The following is a 21,928-nucleotide window of genomic DNA, read 5'->3' as shown; positions in this document are numbered from 1 at the left end:
TGGTGAATAGATGCCCGATCTTCTAGTTAGTCAGAGTGCAGGTGACCTGGCAGCTACTGCAGCATCCATATCTCCATCTCAAATGGATGTAACCATGCACATTCCTGAAGAAAAGTGTAGATCAGAGAAGAGTATGGTGGAGGCGCAAGAAACAGTTGCTGCTGAGTTTGGTTCCTTAAGTCTAGATGATCTAGGACTGTGGACCTGAGCAGTAGCCCGAGGGACTTGTACTGCATGGGCCACAGCAAGTGAAAAACTTCATGTTCCCTAAAGACAATGAAAATGGAAGTTTCCATCCAACACATTACTGGTGACAAAGTGGAGAGGCCATGGCTTATGTACTCAAAAGCCCAAATTGCTGCATACTGTTTTTGTTGCACACTCTTCCAGTCTAATGTTCCAGCCACTTTGGGTTCTACAGGAACAAAGGACTGGAAAAATCTGGCTAGACGTTTGGCATGCCATGAGAAGGCAGCAAATCACCAGAGAGCATTCTATAGGTGGAAGAGCTTGAGATGAGACTAAGGTTAGAGGCCACCATAGATGATCAGCGTCAAGAGAAGATTGCATCAGAGTCTCTTTACAGGCAAAATGTTCTGAAAAGGCTCATTGCCATTGCGAGAATGCTTGCTACCCAAAACCTAGCACTGCGTGGCAATTCAGATTAGCCATATGTGCCAAACAATGGAAACTTCCTTAAAATTGTGAAGCTGATGGCTGAGTTAGATGCTGTACTCCAGCAGCATCTAAGAAGAGTCACCAGCCAAGAAGTATATGCATCCGAAGAAGTGGGCTGTAGTCCACGAAAGCTTATGCTCTAATAAATTTGTTAGTCTCTAAGGTGCCACAAGTACTCCTGTTCTTCTTTTTGCGGATACAGACTAACACGGCTGCTACTCTGAAACCACCCAAGAAATGTACACACACCACTACTCTGGAAAAACAATTCAAAATGAGATCATACAGCTACTGGCAACAAAAGTCAAACAGAGGATTGTGGCAGATCTGAAGTCAGCAAGATATTACTCTGTTATTCTGGACACCGGACACCAGCCATACGGAACAAATGACTTTAATGGGGCGTTTTGTAATAACAACAGAACCTAGTGAAAATGTCCCTGCAATGGTGACTGCCAGAGAGCATTTTCTAGAATTTATTGACATTGATGATACTAGAGAAGCTGGTATGACAAATGTGCTTCTTAAAAAGCTGGAAGATATGGGAATTGCGATAGCTGACATGAGAGGTCAGGGCTATGATAATGGTGCCAACATGAGAGGAAAGAACAGAGGAGTGCAGACACAGATCCGAGAGCTAAACCTTCAAGCTTTTTTTTGTCTCATGCAGTTCTCATTCATTGAACTTGGAGGTCAGTGATGTAGCATCAGCTTCTAGTGTGGTTGCTGAATTTTCTAATGTAATTCAAAGCATCTATGTATTTTATTCTGCATCAACTCATCGATGGCAAATTTTGAAGCAACATCTGTGAACATCCTCTCTGACACTGAAACCACTGAGTGCTAAATGATGGGAAAGTCGAGTAGAGGCGATAAAGCCTATCAAACACCAAATTCAGAAGATATATGATGCTATAGTTGCCATTATGGAGGATAGTATGACAGGAACTGTTTGTGGGAAAACAATGGCAGAGGGAAATGGAATCACCAGAAACATACATAACTTCAAATTTCTGTGTGGCTTGGTGTTGTGGCAAGACATACTGTTTGAAATAAATGTTGTAAGCAAGCGACTCCAAGGTATTCACCTTGATATATCTGGAGCAATGGAACAACTGGGCAAAGCAAAGTCATACCTACAACCTTACCGGTCAGAGGAGGGATTTCAAAATGTTCTGAAGAGTGCACAGAAGATGGCAGAGGAACTTCACACTGAAGCTATTTTCCCATCCGTTCAAGAATACAAGAGTCACCGAAGAAGACGACATTTTGATTACGTACGAGGCACGGGATAATCCCATAAGAGACCCCAAAAAACAATTCAAAGTTGAATTCTTTAACCAGGTGCTAAATTATGCAATACAGTCAGTCAAAGAATGTTTCATGCAGCAGTATATCTGGGATGTTGTATGATATTCCAAAACTCCTCACTATAATTGAAGAAGACCTACACCAGCAATGCAGGGCACTAGAGACAGTGTTGACACGTGATGACATGCGTTATATTGATGCAAGTGATTTAGGTGATGAATTGAAGGCGCTTTCAAGATACATTTCAGCAGGATCAGCTCCAAAGGCTGTTCTGGAATATATGTGCACAAATAAGATGACCACCCTCGTTCCAAATGCTTTTGTTGCTCTGCGCATACTTCTAACACTTCCTGTAACAGTTGCCAGTGGATAACGCAGCTTCTCCAAGCTGAAGTTAATAAAAACACATCTACGCTCCACAATGACACAGGAGAAGCTGGTCGGTCTTGCAACCATCTCAATAGACCATGAGCTGGCCCAGACTGTGGACTTTCAGCAGGAAGCAGTTCAAATCTTCACAACCAAGAAGGCACGGAAAGCACCGCTTTGATTATTCAAACAGATAAAAATGCCAGTGTTTACTATGCAGACAAGAAAAGTTACATTTGCTGTTCAGGCATTTGAAAGTTAAGTGTTACTTAAAATTGTTGAACAAGGCATTTTAAGTTGTTAGTTCTCCTTTATTGGGGTAAGTAGCAGAGCAGTACCATGAGAGGAGTAGAACAGGAAGAAGGCAGAATAGAGACCTTTCAAAATTTTGGACCAAGCGAGGGGGCTTTGGAGCGTCATTTGAGCTCCCCGCCTCTGGTGCCAAAATGTTGTGGGTCTGCCCTGCATGGGAAGAAGAAAAAACGATCTTTATTCCACTGACAAAAACTCCCAGAGAAACTGATTAATTAGGGACAGCATTAATTAATATTGACAAGATCAAGTTAAGCTGCTATAGTCAGGATGAAAGGTTGCAGACAAATGAAACTATAGATCATATTTCAAATCACTAAGAACCAAACCATTTGTTAATGAAAATATAACTATGTGTACCAACTGAAAGCTGCTGGGTTAAACTTTGGGATGTTTACATTGCATGCCTCAATATGCCCACCTTTTAAACTGATTCTTTTGTTAATTTAATTTTGAATTTGAAACAATTTAACAAATCTACATTCCTTTATCCTAATAAGGCCTGGAAAATAGGAAATGTAGGGTTCATGGGCAGGACAGGCAAACTATGGAAAGCCACAAAGTATATTCCTTTTAGAAAGTGATTCTTTTCAAAACAAAACCTGATCATCATTAATAGACATAATTATAACAGACTGGTTAAACCTTAATGATGTTGGTCTGAGGTAATCTGTCTTTATAATGCTATTCCAGGGAATGAGCTAAATTGCCTCCACAGTGTGATGAAGTGACATGCAGCTGATAAAACATAATCAATCAAATAAAAGTAAGTCTACCCTCTCGGTCTTGAAGTGTGCTATTACAAAGATCTACAACTCATGTACTCTAATTTACAGGGAACAGAAGGCCAGTGTTAGAAAGCACTAATATCCACACACAAGAAGTACAGAGATGGTGTCTCTTGATGGTGAATGAAAATTCAATTATGAGGTACAGTATTTTTATGTTAAGTATCAGAGGGGTAGCCGTGTTAGTCTGAATCTGTAAAAAGCAACAGAGGGTCCTGTTAGTATTTTTATGTTGAGAACAGTCATTAAAACTATACATATGGTGCACTAGTTCTTGCTACCTAGCATTTGAAATGGAATTACTCATCTCCTAATGGGTAGGGGGCTAGACAAAATTATCTTGGCTTTTTCTCTTTCAGTTAGGCACACAGAGAGTATATTCATGAAGATACAACTTTGTGCTTTCTTTGTTAAATCAGTATAGCTGTCTTTAGTCAAATATTTTTTATTTATTTATTTTTTTGGAAAAGAATGTTTAAGGAAAACAGGATTAATACTACAACCCTTTCCCCCATTTCTATATTGGTATGTTGGCAATAAAATAATCACATACATGCATATTATACCATGTGACTTAGGTGATCCAGTCTCACTACATAAATAACAAATAGTGAAAAGTCGAGGACAACAGTTCACAAACAATCCATATGCTGAAACTTGATTGCATAAACTGTGTGTCAATTTTTTGTGAATAATTCATTTACAGAACTCAGGACATGTTTGTGAACAGTTTTCAGGCAGAAAAAAAAGGGCGAAATTTAAATTGTGAGCAAATTATCCAATTTGCTCCACTGATCTTCAACTTTAAAGTTATTTTGCTTTATTGATTAAAAACTTTAGTATCTTTATTTTTCTGTCTGAGCTATTTAGTCTTCAGGGACTTAAGTAATATTTAATTCTAACTGCTTGTCTGCAGAAAGGAACTATCAGTTGACTTTTTTCTCATATCTTTGAATTAGAATGGTATGTTTCCTGAAAGGTCAGTTAATCTATGAAGTTTAGAATTCCCAAATCTGAAAACTTGCTGCATGGAGGTGGGAGATCATCCTGCAGTCCCCTCTGGGGACATGGATTCGGTAGTGAGGCTGCACCCAACACTGACACATGGCAAGGGCTGGGCCTGCCCCAGAAAAAGCAAGAAGCCTTCCCCTCCATGGTCGGCACACCAGGTATGGGCAGACAGGCTCAGCTCAGCAGGATCCAGGTGTGGAGGGTTAGTGTGGGGGCATCAAGGTGTGGGGTGAGAGGGTTCTGTGAGGGGCAATTTGGGTGCAGGCCTCTCTGTGGGAGGTCTAGCTGCAGGGGGATCTGGATGCACTGGGGCTCACTGCAGGGCTCCAGGTGCAGGGACTCTGAAGTGGGGTACAGGTGAAGGTGGCTGGGGCTCAGCAGAGGGGGCTGGAGTTCAGTGGGGGGTTCCGGCAAGCTCAGCGGGGGTTCCAGGTATTGGGGGAGTGGGGCTTGGTGGGGTGGGGGTCTGGTTGCAGCTGGTTGGGGCTCAGTGGGATGGTGGTCCAGGTGAGGCAGGCACATTGGGGTGATGCAGGTGCAATGGGGGGGGAGCTTGTCGGGGTGGGGCTCTGGGTGCAGAGGTGGAGGTCCAGATGCAGAGAGGTGGGGCTCGGCAGGTGAGTGGTCTGGGTGCAGGGGCAGGGACCCAGGTGCAGTGGGTAGGGGCTAGGCAAGGATCCGGATGCGGGAGGGGGCGTGGCAGGGAGGGAGTTTGGGTCCAGGGGCTTGGTGGGAGGGGTTGGGTGTGTGGGAGGGTGAGGCTTGGCTGGGGGGTCTGGCTATGGGTGGGGGTCCGGATGGACAGGGGTCGGGTGGACAGGGGAACAGCTCCCCATACAGTGACCCATTCCCACATGGCTGAGGAGTGATGGGGGCAGGAAGTGGGTGCAGAGCCAGGGCCAGAGGTGGGGGGCTGGGTGCGGGGATCTTGGTGGGGAGAGGTACGGGAGACTAAGTGGGGGGATTCTGGCTGAAGGGGGTGAGGCTCAGCAGAGGGGTCTGGGTATGAGAAGGTCCGGGTATGACCCTGTCCTGGGGGGGGTCTGACTTCGCAACAATTGGGGCATACCCAGCCCCCCGCCCCCCGCAGTGATTTATCTTTTTGATGGGTCTTCGAGGTGCCTGAAACAATGAACCTGCACTGCGGGGGTGGGGCACGTGATTGCTCTTCCAGCTTCCCTTTGCTTCCCTGTCAGAAAGTCATTTTTCTGCAGGGAAGCAAAGAAATCTGTGGGGGACATGAATTCTGCAAGCACGCCACCAGGAGTAGAAAACCCAGCTCAAACCCTAGGAAAAATCTCAAAACCCATCAAATATAAGTCATTAAAATGTTCTTACGTTTTCAAGTATGTGTCACAATCCAGAACAAATGTCATGTTTAACTTACTTTTGATAAGGGTTGAACATTAAGATATGACATTAGTCCCACAAAAATTGCCTGCATTTTTCATTATCTTCAACTACAAGCTATAGGCTGATGTTACAGTATTCTGCTAAAGCCAAACAAAGTGTTCTGCTGATGGGTACCAGCAAGCATGTTCCCATTTAACCACTGCTGTTAATGACTTAAAGCGTTATAGAGGATGGGTGCCTAGAATTATTTTGCCATGATTTCTGGCAAAATAATCTGATATACTAATTCAATGTGAAATAAAATCCTGGATCGTTAACTTAATTAGAACCTCTAGTCAATTAACAATAATTGCTAGTGACCTGAGGCTCTGCAGTTTCCTGATGGGGTTCACTCAAAGGATCACGTCAATGTCTTTTGTATCAAGAAACTTCTTGTGTTGAACATGTGTTAGCTGTCAGAGCTGTTTTTCTTTTCTTTTGTACATAACTGACTTTTTTAAAAAACAAACTAAGCTCACTTTATTATTTACAAATGAGTCTTTGTATTAGCCTGGTAGAGCAAACGAAAGCAAATTTTAATACCATGCTGACCCCAACTTAACAAATGTCTTCCCACTCTCTCTTCAGCTATTTAGGGCACAGAAGCCCCAGCACCACCTCAGAGGGGATGAGCAGTAGAGTGACAGGAAGTAAGGCTCAGGGCTAGGATCCATTCCTGCAACCTACATGTATCGGACTAAGTTGCAATAGGCACACAGCCCCAGCAGCTACCCTTCATGTCCACCAGCCATATTGGGCACAGAAACCCCAGAAGGCAGAGTAGGAAGAGACTCTCTGTCAGTAGCAGGAGAGGAGCAGGAGCCCGGTAATAGCGAAATAATTTCAAAGAGCTGAGCAACCCCCTAACATAAGAACCACCAATTTACCTGAATGTTTAATTTCAGTTGAATAATGAAGGCAATCTGTCTGGGGAAAGGAATGGGCAGTAATCAGAACCCCCTACCAAAACCAGACCAAACCAAACCACCCACACACGTGGTATCACTAAGCTAACTTGTAATCTTGCATTTAGTAACTCTGTACCACCTTCTCTCTCTGTTTTGTCATCCCTTATCATGTCTCAGACTGTAAACTCTACAAGGTAGGGTTGTTTGTACAGTGCCTAGTACAAAGGGGCCCTGATTCTGACTGAAGATTTTGGGCCACAAAATGAATATATAACAAGCAATGATGATTATATTTCAGTAAAGGGCAGGTTAGGTAATATGGGACAGCATACAGAGAAACCAGTTTCAACTTTGCAGGCTCTTATAGTGAATTTTCAAATATATTGTTGATATTATAGGGCCCCCAATCACATTAATTCATAATAATATTCTCTGAAAAAGACCTATTGAAACCCTGAAGTAAATCTTTTCATTTATGTTTTCTTAGTTTTCCTTTTATTATGTCTGGAGAAAGTAGCTATAAGTATTTTTACTTATATAGTCCTTAAATTACTCCTGGGGGAATTCTGCATCACTGTGTGTACGCAGAATTCATGTCCCCCGCTGATTCCTTTGCTTCCCTGCAGAAAAATGACTTCTGGTGGGGGAGTAAAGGGAAGTTGCAAGAACAGTCATGTGCCCCTCCCCAGCAGAACAGGCAGGTCAGTTTGGGTGCCTGGAGCAGCCACTAGAGGTGTAAATCACCACCAGGGGTGTGTGAAATGTGGGCAGTTGTGCATGAGACACACACACACACACACACACACACTGTCCCTCTCGTTCACTATTGCAGCATGTGGCGGAGCAGGGCTTCAGGGTGTGTCTGAGGAGGTAGGTGTGGTGCAGCCTGCCCCCTCCGGCAGAGCAGAACGTAGCAGCCTGCCTCCTTAGTGAATTGTTCCCATTGTCTTTGTGAATTCCCCCAGGAGTATAAAACAGGTGTAAAAGTTTTAAGGCTCCTTTACATGGCCAGAGTGGTTTACAGGACAGTATGGCCTTATAAATGCTTATAGTGCTTTGTGATTAGAATTGGTCTACACTTTTGGCCTGAAAAATTTCTTATCAAAATATACTCCATGAACTGTTCTTCACTGACCTTTCTGGAGATGGTCAGTAGCCAATATAAATTGTGAGTTTGATTCCTCAGCCCTCCGTGGCTCTTCAGTTGCCTATGATGTAACACTGAGCATATAGCTGCATATATTTATTGATTTATAACTGGAAATAAAGGGTCAAACCTAGCTACATTACTATTAGGCAACGGAGTTTGGGGATTTTCTCCAATGCTCCCCACTCCCATTATCCATCCATTGTATTGTAGTTTAAATAAATTACCTAAATAATTGAAATCAGCATTATTATATTGCATTATTTTGACAAATATGCAGAATTTTAAAATATTGTGCACAGAATTGTAAATTTTTTGGTGTAGAATTCCCCCAGGAGTATTAAATGTCATGCTATCAAATGAGTTGGACTCCCATTCCTCTGTCAGAAAAAGAATATTTTGAATCCCTCTGTTGTTTTCCTAGGGTTACTCCAAGTATATTGATTGCATTTGAAAGACAGTGAGTTTTTCCTACTTCTAAGCAGGGATTAATTGTAAACTGTGGGTCTGGGCATGCAGCTTGGAAACTCGCCTCGCCGACGTCATCACCACCAGGAAAGCTATCTTCCATGATAGGTGAGACAGGGAGCACGAGGCCAAAGGCTCAAAGGGCGGGCCCGTGAGCCTGGACAGAACCAAGTTGAGATACCACTGAGGGATTGCGAACTGAACTTGAGGAAAAAGTCTCTTGAGACCTCTGTGGAACCTGACTGTCATGTCATGGGAGAACACCGTCTGCCCCTAGATGGGTGGATGAAAGGCAGAGATGGCTGCCAGATGCACCTTGATAGGGGAGTGTCCCATTTCCCTACATGTTTGTCCAGAATTTAGTACATGTGGTCCTGTAATATAAATAATAATAATAGGAAAATAATATTTTAAATATTGGAACTGGATGTAGCATATTTAAAAAATGGGACAGCTTTTGTGAAATCCCTTTTTTCTAACATGGATCTGCAGGGTGATATTTGCCTGAGGACAGAACAATAAGGACAATGTTTCTGTCAGCATCTTATTTTCTTTGCTCAGTTTTATTTATTGTCAGCTTCTTATTTTGATTATTCCTCTGCTTATTTTGAATACTCATACTAAGACTGATAATCATAGCTGGAGCAGCTGCTAACTGGTACTCAAAAGACATTTTTACCCTCTCTCTGTTTCATACTAATTCCAGAAGGAGAAAAAGATCATACCTGTATATCCAGTTTTACAAACACAGTTGAAGCTTCCTGGGAAGTTCTGGCAGACAGCACCATTTTTACAAGGGCTGGACAGGCACTCATTGATGTCTCTCTCACAGGCCATTCCGGTAAAACCATCTGGACAATTGCATGAGAATCCTCCCACTAAGTTGTGGCAAGTCCCATCATTGTGGCAAGGGGATGGGAGACATTCGTCAATGTCAGTTTCACACAAATTACCATCGTACCCTGGCATGCACCTGCACACGAAGGGCTGCAGAGGTTCATTTGCCATGATGATTACTGGGATACTCTCGTGGCTCTTTAAAACAGGTTTCACAGCCAGCCTTCTCAAGCAGCTTCCTCCATTTTGACATGGACTTTGAACACATGAATCATGATCCACAGACTCTATCCGTACTCCACTCTGACGGAAAAGGATTTCTTTGATGCTCTCAAAGAAGGTAGCCACGCCACTGGGATTCACATACTGATTGTTGTTCCGTTTCACAGCTGCCATCAGGAAGGTTCTGTTACTCTCTTCATAAACCCCATAGAGCTGCACAGCAGTTCCTAATCCGGGTAACTGTGAACTGGCAATACGCAGGAAGTGAAGGTAGTGATTGGTCAAAAAATCTCTCACAGTTTGCACGCTAAGGCGAAGAAGGATGCTGCTGTCAATTGTGGCATTACTGAACCCTGCAAAGAAAACTCGAACACTGCTAGTAACCGCATTGTGTAACCCATCATTGCTAAGAATTGTCAGGTCAAATGTTCCATCTGTGGACCTTGCCTGGGAATTCAGGTCACAAGTTCCCCCTGGAATATTAAAGAGGCTTGTAACTCCTGAAGTGAGGGAACAGCGGAAGCTGTCTAAAACATCTGGATCCTGGGGTTTCACACTGCCTAAAATTCCACCTGGGAATAGGTTGCCATAATAATGAACAAAGATCTCTACTGTTCTAGGTTGCGATGGATTGTCATTTTGGTCTATTACCTTTATTTGTACAGTTCCTGTGGAAGACATCTGAGGAATGCCAGAGTCTCTGGTAATCACTGACAAGTAGAAGTCGCCTATTTGCTCTCTGTCAATTTCCCTAGTTGTGGTCAAAATTCCTGCAGTGTTAAGACTAAAATAACTGGTTGCAGGGCCAGTGCTAAGCAAGTAGTAGGTAAAGGGGCCTTGATTTGGAGGGAGATCAGGATCTGACGACTGAAGTGTCATCACAAGAGTTCCGGCACGATTATTTTCCATTACTTCTCCCTGGCTGGTGGACAAGGTAGGTCCATTATCGTTGATATCTTCCAATGTTACCAATAAAGAGGCACTTCCTGTTGCTGAAGGTGTTCCTGAATCAATTGCTAACACAGTCAGGTTGTAGACAGGTAAAGTTTCTCTGTCCAATTCTGCAGTGACGGTAACCTGTCCTGTTTGTGGATTGACAGAAAAGGCACCATTGTCATTCCCAGAACCAATAAAATAGGAGAACCTGCTCCAACTTGGGACAGAATCTGAATCAAAGGCACTTACAAATGTGACATGGGTCCCTGGAGGAACACCTTCACTGATTTGTATATTGTAAACCTGTAGGCTAAAAACTGGAGGATCATTAGCATCTAAGACAGTGATATTTACAATTACTTCATCTACATCTGCACCACGAATGCTCCCAAAATTTTTTGCAAGAACTTTCAAAGAGATACGTTCTTCCTTTTCTCTGTCAAGAGGACCTGAAACATAAATCTGTCCACTCTTCTCATTAATCTGGAAACCTTTCTTTCTGCTACTGCCAAAGATAAGATAGTGGACTTCTCCATCGGTTCCCATATCGCGGTCACTTGCAAAGACTTCTCCCACAACCATGCCTTTAGAAGCTGCTTCAGAGACCTCAAAATAGTAAAGCTTGGACACAAAACGTGGTACATACTCATTTGTTCCTTCTAATTGGATGTTGACACTAGCAAAACTGCATCGCTCTTCATCTGGAACATTAAAAGCTTTCACAGTTAGATGATAACTTTGTTTTGTTTCATAGTCTAAGAACCCTTGGGTGGTGATAATTCCTGTGTTGGGATCAATGACAAAGAGATCACTATCTGAGGACTGAACTGCATATGCAATCATGGCATTAGGTCCAGAATCGGCATCAGTTGCATTTAGACGGATAACAGTTGTCCCACTTGGGGCATTTTCTAATACATTAGGGAAGTAGTCTTCTGTGCTGAATATTGGAGAATTATCATTCACATCAATAACATTAACCATGACACTGCAGTAACCTGTTCTAGCTACCCATCCTCCATCTGTAGCACTAACAATCATCTCATGATTTTGGCATAACTCATAATCAAGGGGTTTGGCTAGAGTTAATGCCCCTGTAGATGTATTAATAGCAAAGATACCAGCCTCATTTCCTGAAGAAATATTATATGTGATTAGTCCATTCATAGCAGCATCCCTATCCCTTGCTGAAACAGTTCTGACAACTGCTCCAACAACATGACTCTCAGGGACAGTAACACTTATATGGCTTTGAGAGAACTCAGGTGTATGATAGTTTTCCTCTGTGATAACTATTTGAACAGTAACCTCAGATGAGAGGGGAGGATTGCCTTTATCCTTTGCTTTTACCGTAAGCAGAAAGTTTTGATTCAAATCAGTCATGAGTGAAGATGCTACAGAAATCCAGCCTGTAGTGCTGTCCAGCTTAAATTTGTCAGTGTTCTTTTCATTAGAAATGAAGTATTCAACTTCAGAATTCAGTCCAAAATCCTTATCATCAACTGCAGTAACTTTAATTAATTTAGTACCAACTGCTACATTTTTAGTCACCGGGGTAAAATATTTACTAGCAAGAAACTGTGGTACATTGTCATTGCTATCCACTATGTTGATTGTGACTGTTGTCTCACTGAGCAAAGAAGGACTGCCTCGGTCTGAAGAAGTAACTATGAAGCTGTGCCTGTTGATATTGATGTTGCTGGAACCACTGGAATTTTGATACCTTAAATATTGCTTATTGAAAATCTCCCCTGTGGTAGCATTAATTCGGAAGAACTCAGACTGGGATTTTATGAAGTAGAAAACTTGGCCATTAGATCCTTCATCGGGATCTATTGCTGAAACCTGAGTTACTTTTAATCCAACCTCAGTAAGCTCAGGACAATCTAAGTAATAGGATGTTTTTGTGAATCGTGGGGCATTATCATTGACGTCTGTCACAAATATAGTCACATCTGTGCTTACAGTCCACCCAGAATCATGTGCAGAAACTCTGATTCTATAGCGGTCTGTATCTTCCCTGTTCAGGTGTCGACTGATTGTAATGTCCCCGGTACTGGGATTTATGTTAAATGGAAGACTTGTATCCCTTATGGAGTACCTGCTGATAGCATTCACACCAATGTCTTCATCTGAAGTTGTGACTCGTGTAACTGTGTAACCCAGAGGTGCATTTTCAGGCACTGGAGCACTGAATATCTGAGAAAACCTGGGAGCATTATCATTTTCATCTAAAATATTAACAATAACTTTTACTGTGGTGCTCTGAAGAGGGGTACCTCTGTCTGAAACTTTGATGGTTAGCATGTAGCGAGCCAAGTTTTCCCTGTCCAAAGGTCTGACACTTCTAATTTCACCCGTGGCTCGACTAATACTGAAACTATTTTCTTTATTGCCATCAATTATTTCATAGTTCAGCTGTCCATTTGGGCCACTGTCTTTGTCCACAGCAGTGAGAGTCAGAATTTTACGTGGTGAAAGGTTCTCCATTATTTCAGCAATAAATGGATCTCGCTCAAACTCTGGTGCATTATCGTTGACATCTACCACTGTTACTTCTAATTTCTCATAAGAGGAGAAAGGAGGAAAGCCCGTATCTCTGGCCTCAATCCAAACCACATATTTCTGTATTTCTTCAAAATCCAAAGGTTGGCTGATGGAGAACTGTCCTGTTAGTTGGTCAATTTGGAAGGTATTGCCAAGGTTACCGCTAGCAATGTAGTATGACAAGGAACCCCCCCTGGATGAAGATCCAGAAACAGTGGTGACAAGGGTACCAATTGCTTGATTTTCAGGAAATATGAATGTCTGTTGCTCAGCTCGAACTTGAGGGAAGTCTGCTTTGTTCGCAAATCTCACAGTTACTGTTGTAGAGTCTGTTTTTGGATACAGGCCACCATCTTTTACGTGAACAGAAAAAGTCACTTCAGAAGCCCCTGTCAGTGGGTCAGCAGCCATAATTGCCCCCCTCGTTGGGTCAATGTGGAATTTTTCAGAGTTCTTTCCCATGAGGGAATAATGAAGCTCAGCATTGGGCCCAGAATCAGCATCAGTGACTGTCACAGCAAACACAAACGAACCTGCCAAGAAGAATAAAGTGGATAATTAATTTTGTGTAATAAAAATAGGACATTGCAAAGTAATTTTTCAATGTGAAGTATTGGGAATTATGCACACCAGTCCTGTTATTTTTCATGGTAACCTGATGCTATTCTGACAATTAATCCTTTTTCATAAGGATAAAAGAGAATATGAGATATTAAGCCAAATTTTCAACCACTCAGGTCTACTTGCATGCGCACACACACACACGCACACAAAATGCATGCATGTGCATACATCCACATTTGTGCCTGAAAATCAGGTAAGTGTGTTCACAAAAATAAATAAATGCAGTATGTGTATGTACAGATGTCAGTGCCTATAAGCAAATGGGCCTCTGACTTTCCAAAACTTTAGCATCCCATTTTGACAGTATTCACTAAGTAAGATTATATGAAAACTATAATTGTAATACATTGCATGGTATTTAATATTTTAAATTATTCTGTGTTTTGCATGTATCGTATGACCAACCTTCATAATGTGTACACATAGTATTTAAGTGTGCCAGTTCTCCAGCATACGTGGACAGTTTGGGTTTGCACTTGCACATACCTGTCTGCACATGCAAATCCAACACACACACACATGTATTTGGGTACTTGTCTGCCTAAGTTGTGTATGCATGCTTTTGAAGATTTGATGCCGAATGTCCACTATGCTGGACATCCATTCACTGTTTTTGCTAGTGCTGAAGCTTGGCTCACACCAGTTATCTATATACATTATGTACTTTTCAAACTCTGAAGGCAAAATCTGTGAGGGACAAGAGTGACTTTGACAGTGTCCCCTTAAACCATTTCTTCTTGTTGCTATTTTTCAGAGAGCAACATTTTATACCCCAAAGGGAGGAACTGCCAGATGAAGAACACCAAAAGTCAGCAGTATTACAATACTTGAGCTTGACAAGATTGGGACAAAATTAAGAGTTCTGCTTCAGTTAGGCACATTAATTTTATGTGGTTGTGATGACTTGTCAGAACTCCATTTTTTATCCTGTTACAAAAATTAAAGCAGCCAGGCTGTATTCTCATCTCCAAGTGTGCATTAAGACCACTGCGAAGTAATCATGGCAAGAAACTATATTATTGTCCTTGAGACTATCACATTACACCACATTCTACTACAATTAGTGCTGTGCCTGACAAACCCATTATCATCAACAGCTTTTTTGAGTAGTTTGAGGGGATTCTAAAATGTCCTTTTAGTTGAAGCTTGGCATACAGGTTTTCAGCTTTTGGATTTTTAAAAAAAAACAACACATGTTTTATGGGGGGGATAGCTCAGTGGTTTGAGCATTGGCCTGCTAAACCCAGGGTTGTGAGTTTAATCCTGGAGGGGGCCACTTAGGGATCCAGGGCAAAATCAGTACTTGGTCCTGCTAGTGAAGGCAGGGGGCTGGACTCAATGACCTATCAAGATCCCTTTCAGTTCTAGGAGATAGGATATCTCCATTAATTATTATTAATTTTATTTCCTGTTTTTTAAGTTAGTGAAGTCCAAAGAAATTATGACTTTGACTATATTTTGACATTTTTTCTTTTCTAATTAAAAAAAGTTTTATATTAAAAAATTGCAGGGCACAACCTGATAATATTGGATAAGTCATGTATGCTGCCTAAATGCATGAAAATGAAACCTTCAACAAGAAATCTACTCATATGTTACTGATCTCAGATCAGCTGTGCTCATAATGTACGAAGTTTCATCTTGTACAACAAAGGTCTTTGTTGATATTGTTGTTCTGAAAGGGGGAGGAAGTATGGACAAAATAAATCATTCCTTCAAAAACACAGTTTGGAATCACTAAAAATTTAGACGACTAGACACAATTCCTGGCAATGTGATACATTATTTCTTTAAAAGGAAAATAAAAATCTTCTATACAGGGAACATTTATGTTTGTATGTACAGAGAGTTAGAGCCTTGCAATGAGAGCAATAATATGCAATTTTGTAAATTTATGATACATGCAGCGATCATACTTTAAAACTTTCTTCTGTTTTGAAAGATTGGGGGTTCCAGAGTTATTCCATTTTAAATCTGGTAGACTCTTTCAGTTTAAGACACTTTTTAATTGTGATCACTGTATGTATATGAATGTCTTGGGATTACCATTAGACAAAAGCTTGCAAAGAATAAATATGACAATAAACCAGTATGCAATTTAGAGGACATCATGGTGCCCCTGTAATGATTATTTTAATCTGCTGAGTAGTGAATCCTACTGCAATTTCATTGCAATATACAGTCTCTTAATTACACAATTTAAAAACCTCACTAAGTAATCACATCCATCCCAATATTTCAGGTATTTTATAAAGCTAATAAAAAACTGAATAAGCTCAGTTAATAATTAGACATCTATTATTTATGGAACATTATGATTTTTCAAGAGGGATATTAACATTCTATATTTAATATATTCCACAAGTGCTCATCCTATGCATGAAAAATATTAATAAATGTGGCAATTCAGGATTTTCCACTTCTGATGTATTTATATGTGTTTAAACATAAACTGTATAATCAAGCAACTCAACCCTACAGTCATGTGAAATTTGGGTGTGCAAAGGATGCAGGATCCATGAATATTTATACAAGGTGGGAAGGATATTTGACTTTAAGAAGTCTCCAGAGAAGCCTTTATAATTAAAATGTAACATCGACAAGAATCATTAAAAGGTATTTTTGAAATCTTTTCTGAGACTCTCACAGAGACACTGAAGGGCTTTTACATACGAAGGGGAGATTTTCAAAGGCAGAAACAGCAGTTATTGCCCCTTCTCTTAAATGCAATTTTATCATTTCTTTCTCTTTTAGATTTGAGGGATTGATTCTGATTTATACTTAGGCCCAGTTATAACACTCTGCCAGCATAAAGGGACTTTAAGGACAGTGTAAGTGTAAGTCATGCCCACTGTAAGGCTTCTTTGCACTATCGGAGTATTGTAAAGGGCCCTAGAATAAATGAGACTAAGACCATGAGTACTTTCTTGCCTTCACAAAGAAATAACCTGTAAAGTAAAACATGAATTAATCATTTTAAAAGTGTGTAACATACGGTAGATGATGTGCTACCTTTTAAAAAGTGAAATAATATTATCTGTACAGAACCAGAGGTGTACTTGACACTTTGGAAACACATAGGAAGGCAAATTCCCTACCCTAACCAGAGCACATCTGAGTAGACAAATTTGGAGATTCAAGTGATGACAACTTGAAAAAGGGACCTTTTCACCACAGAAGCTTGCATTTATTTTTTGGTCCACTAAGAGGTGTCACATCAACTGCCCTGTATGCTTTTTCTTAATAATAAAATGTATAGAACTTTTTATCTTCAAAACTCTTTATAGAGATTAACTAATCTATCCTTACAAAATTACTGTTGTGAATTAACAACAAGCCAAACAAAAATATCAGCTCTTCTGGATAATACTGCATATACTGTAACTAGTGAGCTTCAAAAGAGGATGATTTGATGTGGATGTGAAGAGAAAAAACCACAGAAGAATACATTATAATTACTAATCCAAACCCATTCACTGTCTCAACTCTGTTAATTATTTCCAACAGCACGTGCCACAAACATGAGAGACAATGTAAAATAGTTACAGAGCAACATATTTTACAAATTTCTTATGGAATGACCTATCACTTGATCAGTTTTTACATTATCCCATTATCTCCTGGAGGGCCACCATTATCAAATTACCTGAAGTTGTAGGTGATGGAATATGGGTGACATAAGGGTGGTGTTGAAATTTGGGAGGATTGTCATTCACATCGGCAACAGTGACAAGGACACTGGTAGAACTGGAAAGGACTTTGGGAAAGCCACCATCGCAGGCCACAACTACTAAGGTGTAGTTCTCCTTAGTCTCTCTATCTAGTAATGCACTGGTGATGATCTGTCCTGTTGATGGGTTGATTGTGAACTGTGAATTACCACCAATAAGACTATAGCTGTTCAAAAGACAAAAAAAAAAAAAAAAAAAGTCAAGACATTTTCTATTAGTATGCTCATAAGAAAGAAACTCTATTATGATAATAATAAATATTTAAGCTACTAAACTACTATCATGCTGACCAATATTGTCTCATTCTTTCCTTGTGCTTTCCCATCTGTCTGTATCCATTTTTTTTCTCTTGTCTTATACTTGGACTGTAAACTCTTCGAGACAGTGACTATCTTTTTGTTCTGTGTACAATACCTAGCACAATGGAGTCCTAGGGCTTCTCTGTGCTATAGTAATAAAAATAACAATAAATGATAATAAACTAAAGATGGAAAAGAAACAGTGTGTACTTAACTAAAAAAGGGGATCAGACATCTGCATCTGAGTTTGGTATTTTGCCGTGTATCTACAAGTTTTGGCCTCCAAATTGAACTATCCCAAAATGTTGTACAATTGCGTTGGGCAGCACTAGAGGCAGTATCTCAAGGAGATATGTAGGAAACTTTCCAGCTCCCCACCATTTGTGGTGCCAAAGAGTACACAAAGGTGGGAAATACTCATTAATATACCTAACTCAGCACTTCTCTAATCTAAACTTCTACTCTGCTTTACAGACCTTCAATATTCAGTATACTGTGAAACCTGCACAAAGGATCAACTCCAGTAAACGGCTCCTCTTGTTTAAGAGACTGCTTTAAATAATCCCCATTTTACTGGTGCAATTAAGTTTGATCTTAAGTTAAAGACCATATTTACTGGGCAACTGAGGTTTGCTGATATTTTGGGTAGTCACTTAAGACAGGTTTCACTTTATTCTTTTTATGATTTTGCTCAAGTTTGGGAACACTCATTCAATACCTTTACGTTAACATTATGGATGAAGACAGGAAATGATCTAAGTAGAATGGAGCTTCTTCTGCTTTCTTGGAATTAGAGTGAACTGCTGGAGTTTGAAACTTGTTTTAAGTGACCCTTCAAGGGACGGACAAAATCTGGTTGCTTTATACAGATGAAGGTGGAACAGAATTAACTGCAGTACATTTGGAGATAGAATAGAGCAGTCTCTCAAGACTGGAGCCTGACTGTTAAAGCTGACACACTAACAGACTAAATATTATCCCACATGGCTGAGACCTGCCAATCTGAATCTGTAAAATGCAATGGGGTGTAAGGATTTGTAAATAGTAGTAAGGATTTGTGAATAACAAAAGGATTATTTTACTGTAAAATGGTAGAAAGAACTTCAAGTTTGTATAATTTTGTGGTCCTGAGCAAAAGCCTTTTGTTTCCACCAATTTTAATCCAGAGTAATTCACTTGGTATCAGCAGGGACAGATTGATGTTAAGCAAGAGGCCAAATTCTGCTCCCATTTCCCTTGCCTTTTAATATGTCAAATCATGTATTTGTAAAGTACTGATTGTCCAGGAAAAATGATACTATAGCTCATTAGATAGGCTGGGCTCCATCTTACTGACACTCTTGGATTGCTTAGATGGATAGATTAGATTTTTGTTTTGAGCAGAAGTATGGATCTCCAATGATATTTTGATGCGTTGTAGATTATTATTTTTTTCCAGATGACCAGATAATATAATGAATTGTACAATTTTTCAAATGCAAACAAAAGGTTGAAGTGGATAATTCCAGTCTATGGTATTATAACCTTGATAAAAACAAAACATGTAATTGTAGGGAGAATTGCTTTTTCAGAAATGCCTGAATCAACAGCAGCAGCACTGTTCAACCTAATGTTTCAGTACTGATCCAGAACAAGAATGGTTGTATGAAAAAAATACATAGGAATATTATTTTTGCTTCTTATTTTAAATCAAAATGGGTTATGACAGGAATATTCACATAGGCCAGGGCATTTCCTAGGGAATCAATAACCAGCTGGAAATAATGGCAATAAACTCTCCCAAGCAAGTCATTAATCCCCAGAAAGCGCCCTGGGCATACTCATAATTGCTTAACTATTATTTAATAAGATGGCTATGTGTAATTATTTACTGGCTAAAGAGATATTAGTCTGGGGTGAAATTCACCTTTATGCAGAAAGCCTTCCAAAGGCCTAATGAACTATTTAAGTCTCACTAAACCTTCAAACTACAGAATGCATATGTGCAAATTTCACCTCTAACCTGCAGTGTCTTTTAACACAGGCTGCTATGACAGTGTCATTAGGCATCCTCTTTCTCACCCTATTTTTGCCAATATCCTTGTTAAAGGACAACACTAGTGTTTCCATGGAGAAAGACTCCAGAAAGAAGTTTTTTTTAAATTAAAAAAATAACAAAGTACAGAGATACACAATGTGCTGAACCTATACAACTCCAAAGCACAGGTATGCTCCAGGACAGAACTTCAGCATAATTACAAAAAATACAGACAATCAGTATTGCCAACAACTGGCCGCAAATCAAACCATTCTCACCCCAATCTCCCACCCCCATGCTCTGCCAATAAATTCATATTTATCCATTGACCATAATTTTTAATGGAGATTCACAAGATTTTTATTTGTTAATATTGTGACTGCACCTAAAAGCAACAATCAGGTTGTGTCAGGATCTGTACAAACATAATCAATCAGAATTACTGCCCTAAAGAGCTTATAATCTAAAAAGATGTGCCTTTCACTGTATCCTATAATTTACTAAACTCAGCTCTGGAGGACCTCAAGGAGTGGAACCCAGAGCCAAGGACTCTTCACTGAGACTGTCCTTTTAACAGTGGAGTCTCACAGCAATGAGAATTTCAGCCTATCACAGCTGCCATGATGCAGCAGAAGGGACAAGGTGGTTTCTTACAATAAGGTATACAATGGAAAATAAAAATATGTTGGTATTACAAAATATTGCTACATTGTTGTCTTACATGCTTGTCCTTTGCAGGTACTGATTTACAAGGGCATGCTATATATTTACAAACCATGGATCCAGTCCCACAACTGACTCCACACTGGCAGATCCTTGGACCCATGTGGAATTCCACTGTCTTCAGTGGTGTTCTGAGCTGGCACAAGGATTTGCCTCTGAGGAACCCCACTGAAGTCAATGGGACTCCGTGTCTGCATGGAGCCAACTGCAGGACCAGAGTCTATGTTTGACATACTGTATTTATGAAAAGTGACCTAAACTCGAGGTATTACTCCTGTGATAGGGTATATAAACCCCACACTGGACAACAAAGAGTTAAGGAGCTGCTCTGGACTCAGCCAGTCCTGCCCCACCTCACCTGCAAGGCTGCAGAAGGAGCTTAAAAGGGGAGCAGAACTAGGTTGCAGATGAGGGCAGAGAACAGACCTTCAACCCTCAGCTTCTAAGGAAAGGGCAGACTGCAGCCAGGAGCTTCTCAGACAACCAGGGAACTGCTACACCACACCCAGCCACGAAGAGGCACCAGCGGTGAGTTGACCCCTTCACAATCCGAAAAAACCACATTTCATAGCAAAATGGATATAATCCACTTCATATAAACTAGCTTCAAATATCCAGGGGCTATATTCTCTGATCAGTTTCCAGACCAGGTGATTCCTACACCCCACTCCCTGGATAGAGGCCCAACAGTGCCGATTCACGTCAAGCATTTAGTCTTGTATTTTGACTTTACTCTATCTGAATATTCCTTAGACATAAATTACAAGGTGTTGGGCTTCAGAATCCCATCTACTAGAAAATTGTGGCCACAGGGCACTCATATGTAATGGCTTTCTCGCTGCAGAATTCACTGCAAGCAAAGAAGATACTAACCATAGACCACAATTTAACAGAACCCCAAATTATTCAAAATAAGATCAGCAGTAAGTAGTTTTATTACTATATGATCCTCTGGACATGGCCAGCTGTTCATGAAATGGTCTTGCAAAGTTCTGTGAAGTCCTGCATTCTGTCCTGGAATGACTTTTGTGACTGATGTGCACAAAATTTGGTCTTTCCTTATATGTCTACATGTGACCTTTGGGTGTAACACACCTGCATCAACCTTTTTTAATGACTCTAGGTTATACCGCACAGAAAACAGAAGAAAAAGAGCTATACTTAGGATTTGTGTATATATCATCAGGTTGCCTCTCCCAGAGATTTATCTGATTCTTGCATAACTTGGGGGAGGGGGAGTGTTGTTTTTTTGTTTTGTTTTGGTTATTTGTGGCTTGATGTGGGACTCTTGATTCAGAATTTGGCACAATAGTCTTGGAAATTAAAGATCCAATTTTCAGAGGTGCTTAGGACTCTCAACTTTAACAGAATTTACTGAAGTCTTTGAGTGTTTAGCACCTCTGAAAAGCAGGCCCTAAATATTTAGTCCTTTATACCTTCTGCCAGAGTTTTGTAAAATCAAGTCTTACTGTAATTGTATACACTATTAATACATGTATTATCTAAATGATGAATCTGGACAAATAATGCCCAAGCAAAGCAAAGTTTATCCTAAGACTAAAAAAAACCCCCAAACAAACAATTTTGTTTTAAATGGCTACACTTGAA

The 21,928-nt window shown here is 40.4% G+C and overlaps 1 protein-coding gene across 1 annotated transcript in view; it reads right to left on the bottom strand.

Moving 5' to 3' along the window:
* Positions 1 to 21,928, bottom strand: part of FAT4 (FAT atypical cadherin 4) — a 239,440-nt gene that overhangs the window by 43,259 nt on the left and 174,253 nt on the right. Inside the window, exons 8-9 of the mRNA XM_034772506.1 lie at positions 17,197 to 17,447; positions 9,110 to 13,459 (exon numbers count right to left, since the gene is read on the bottom strand). Coding sequence (XP_034628397.1) covers positions 9,110 to 13,459; positions 17,197 to 17,447 — 4,601 coding nt within the window. The remainder of the gene's footprint in view (positions 1 to 9,109; positions 13,460 to 17,196; positions 17,448 to 21,928) is intronic.

The sequence above is a fragment of the Trachemys scripta genome, chromosome 5 (genome assembly GCF_013100865.1).
Source record: "Trachemys scripta elegans isolate TJP31775 chromosome 5, CAS_Tse_1.0, whole genome shotgun sequence".
In the NCBI taxonomy this organism is placed as follows: domain Eukaryota; kingdom Metazoa; phylum Chordata; order Testudines; family Emydidae; genus Trachemys; species Trachemys scripta.
The sequence above is the reverse complement of the archived record's forward strand: the minus strand, read 5'-3'. Positions and strand labels throughout refer to the sequence as shown.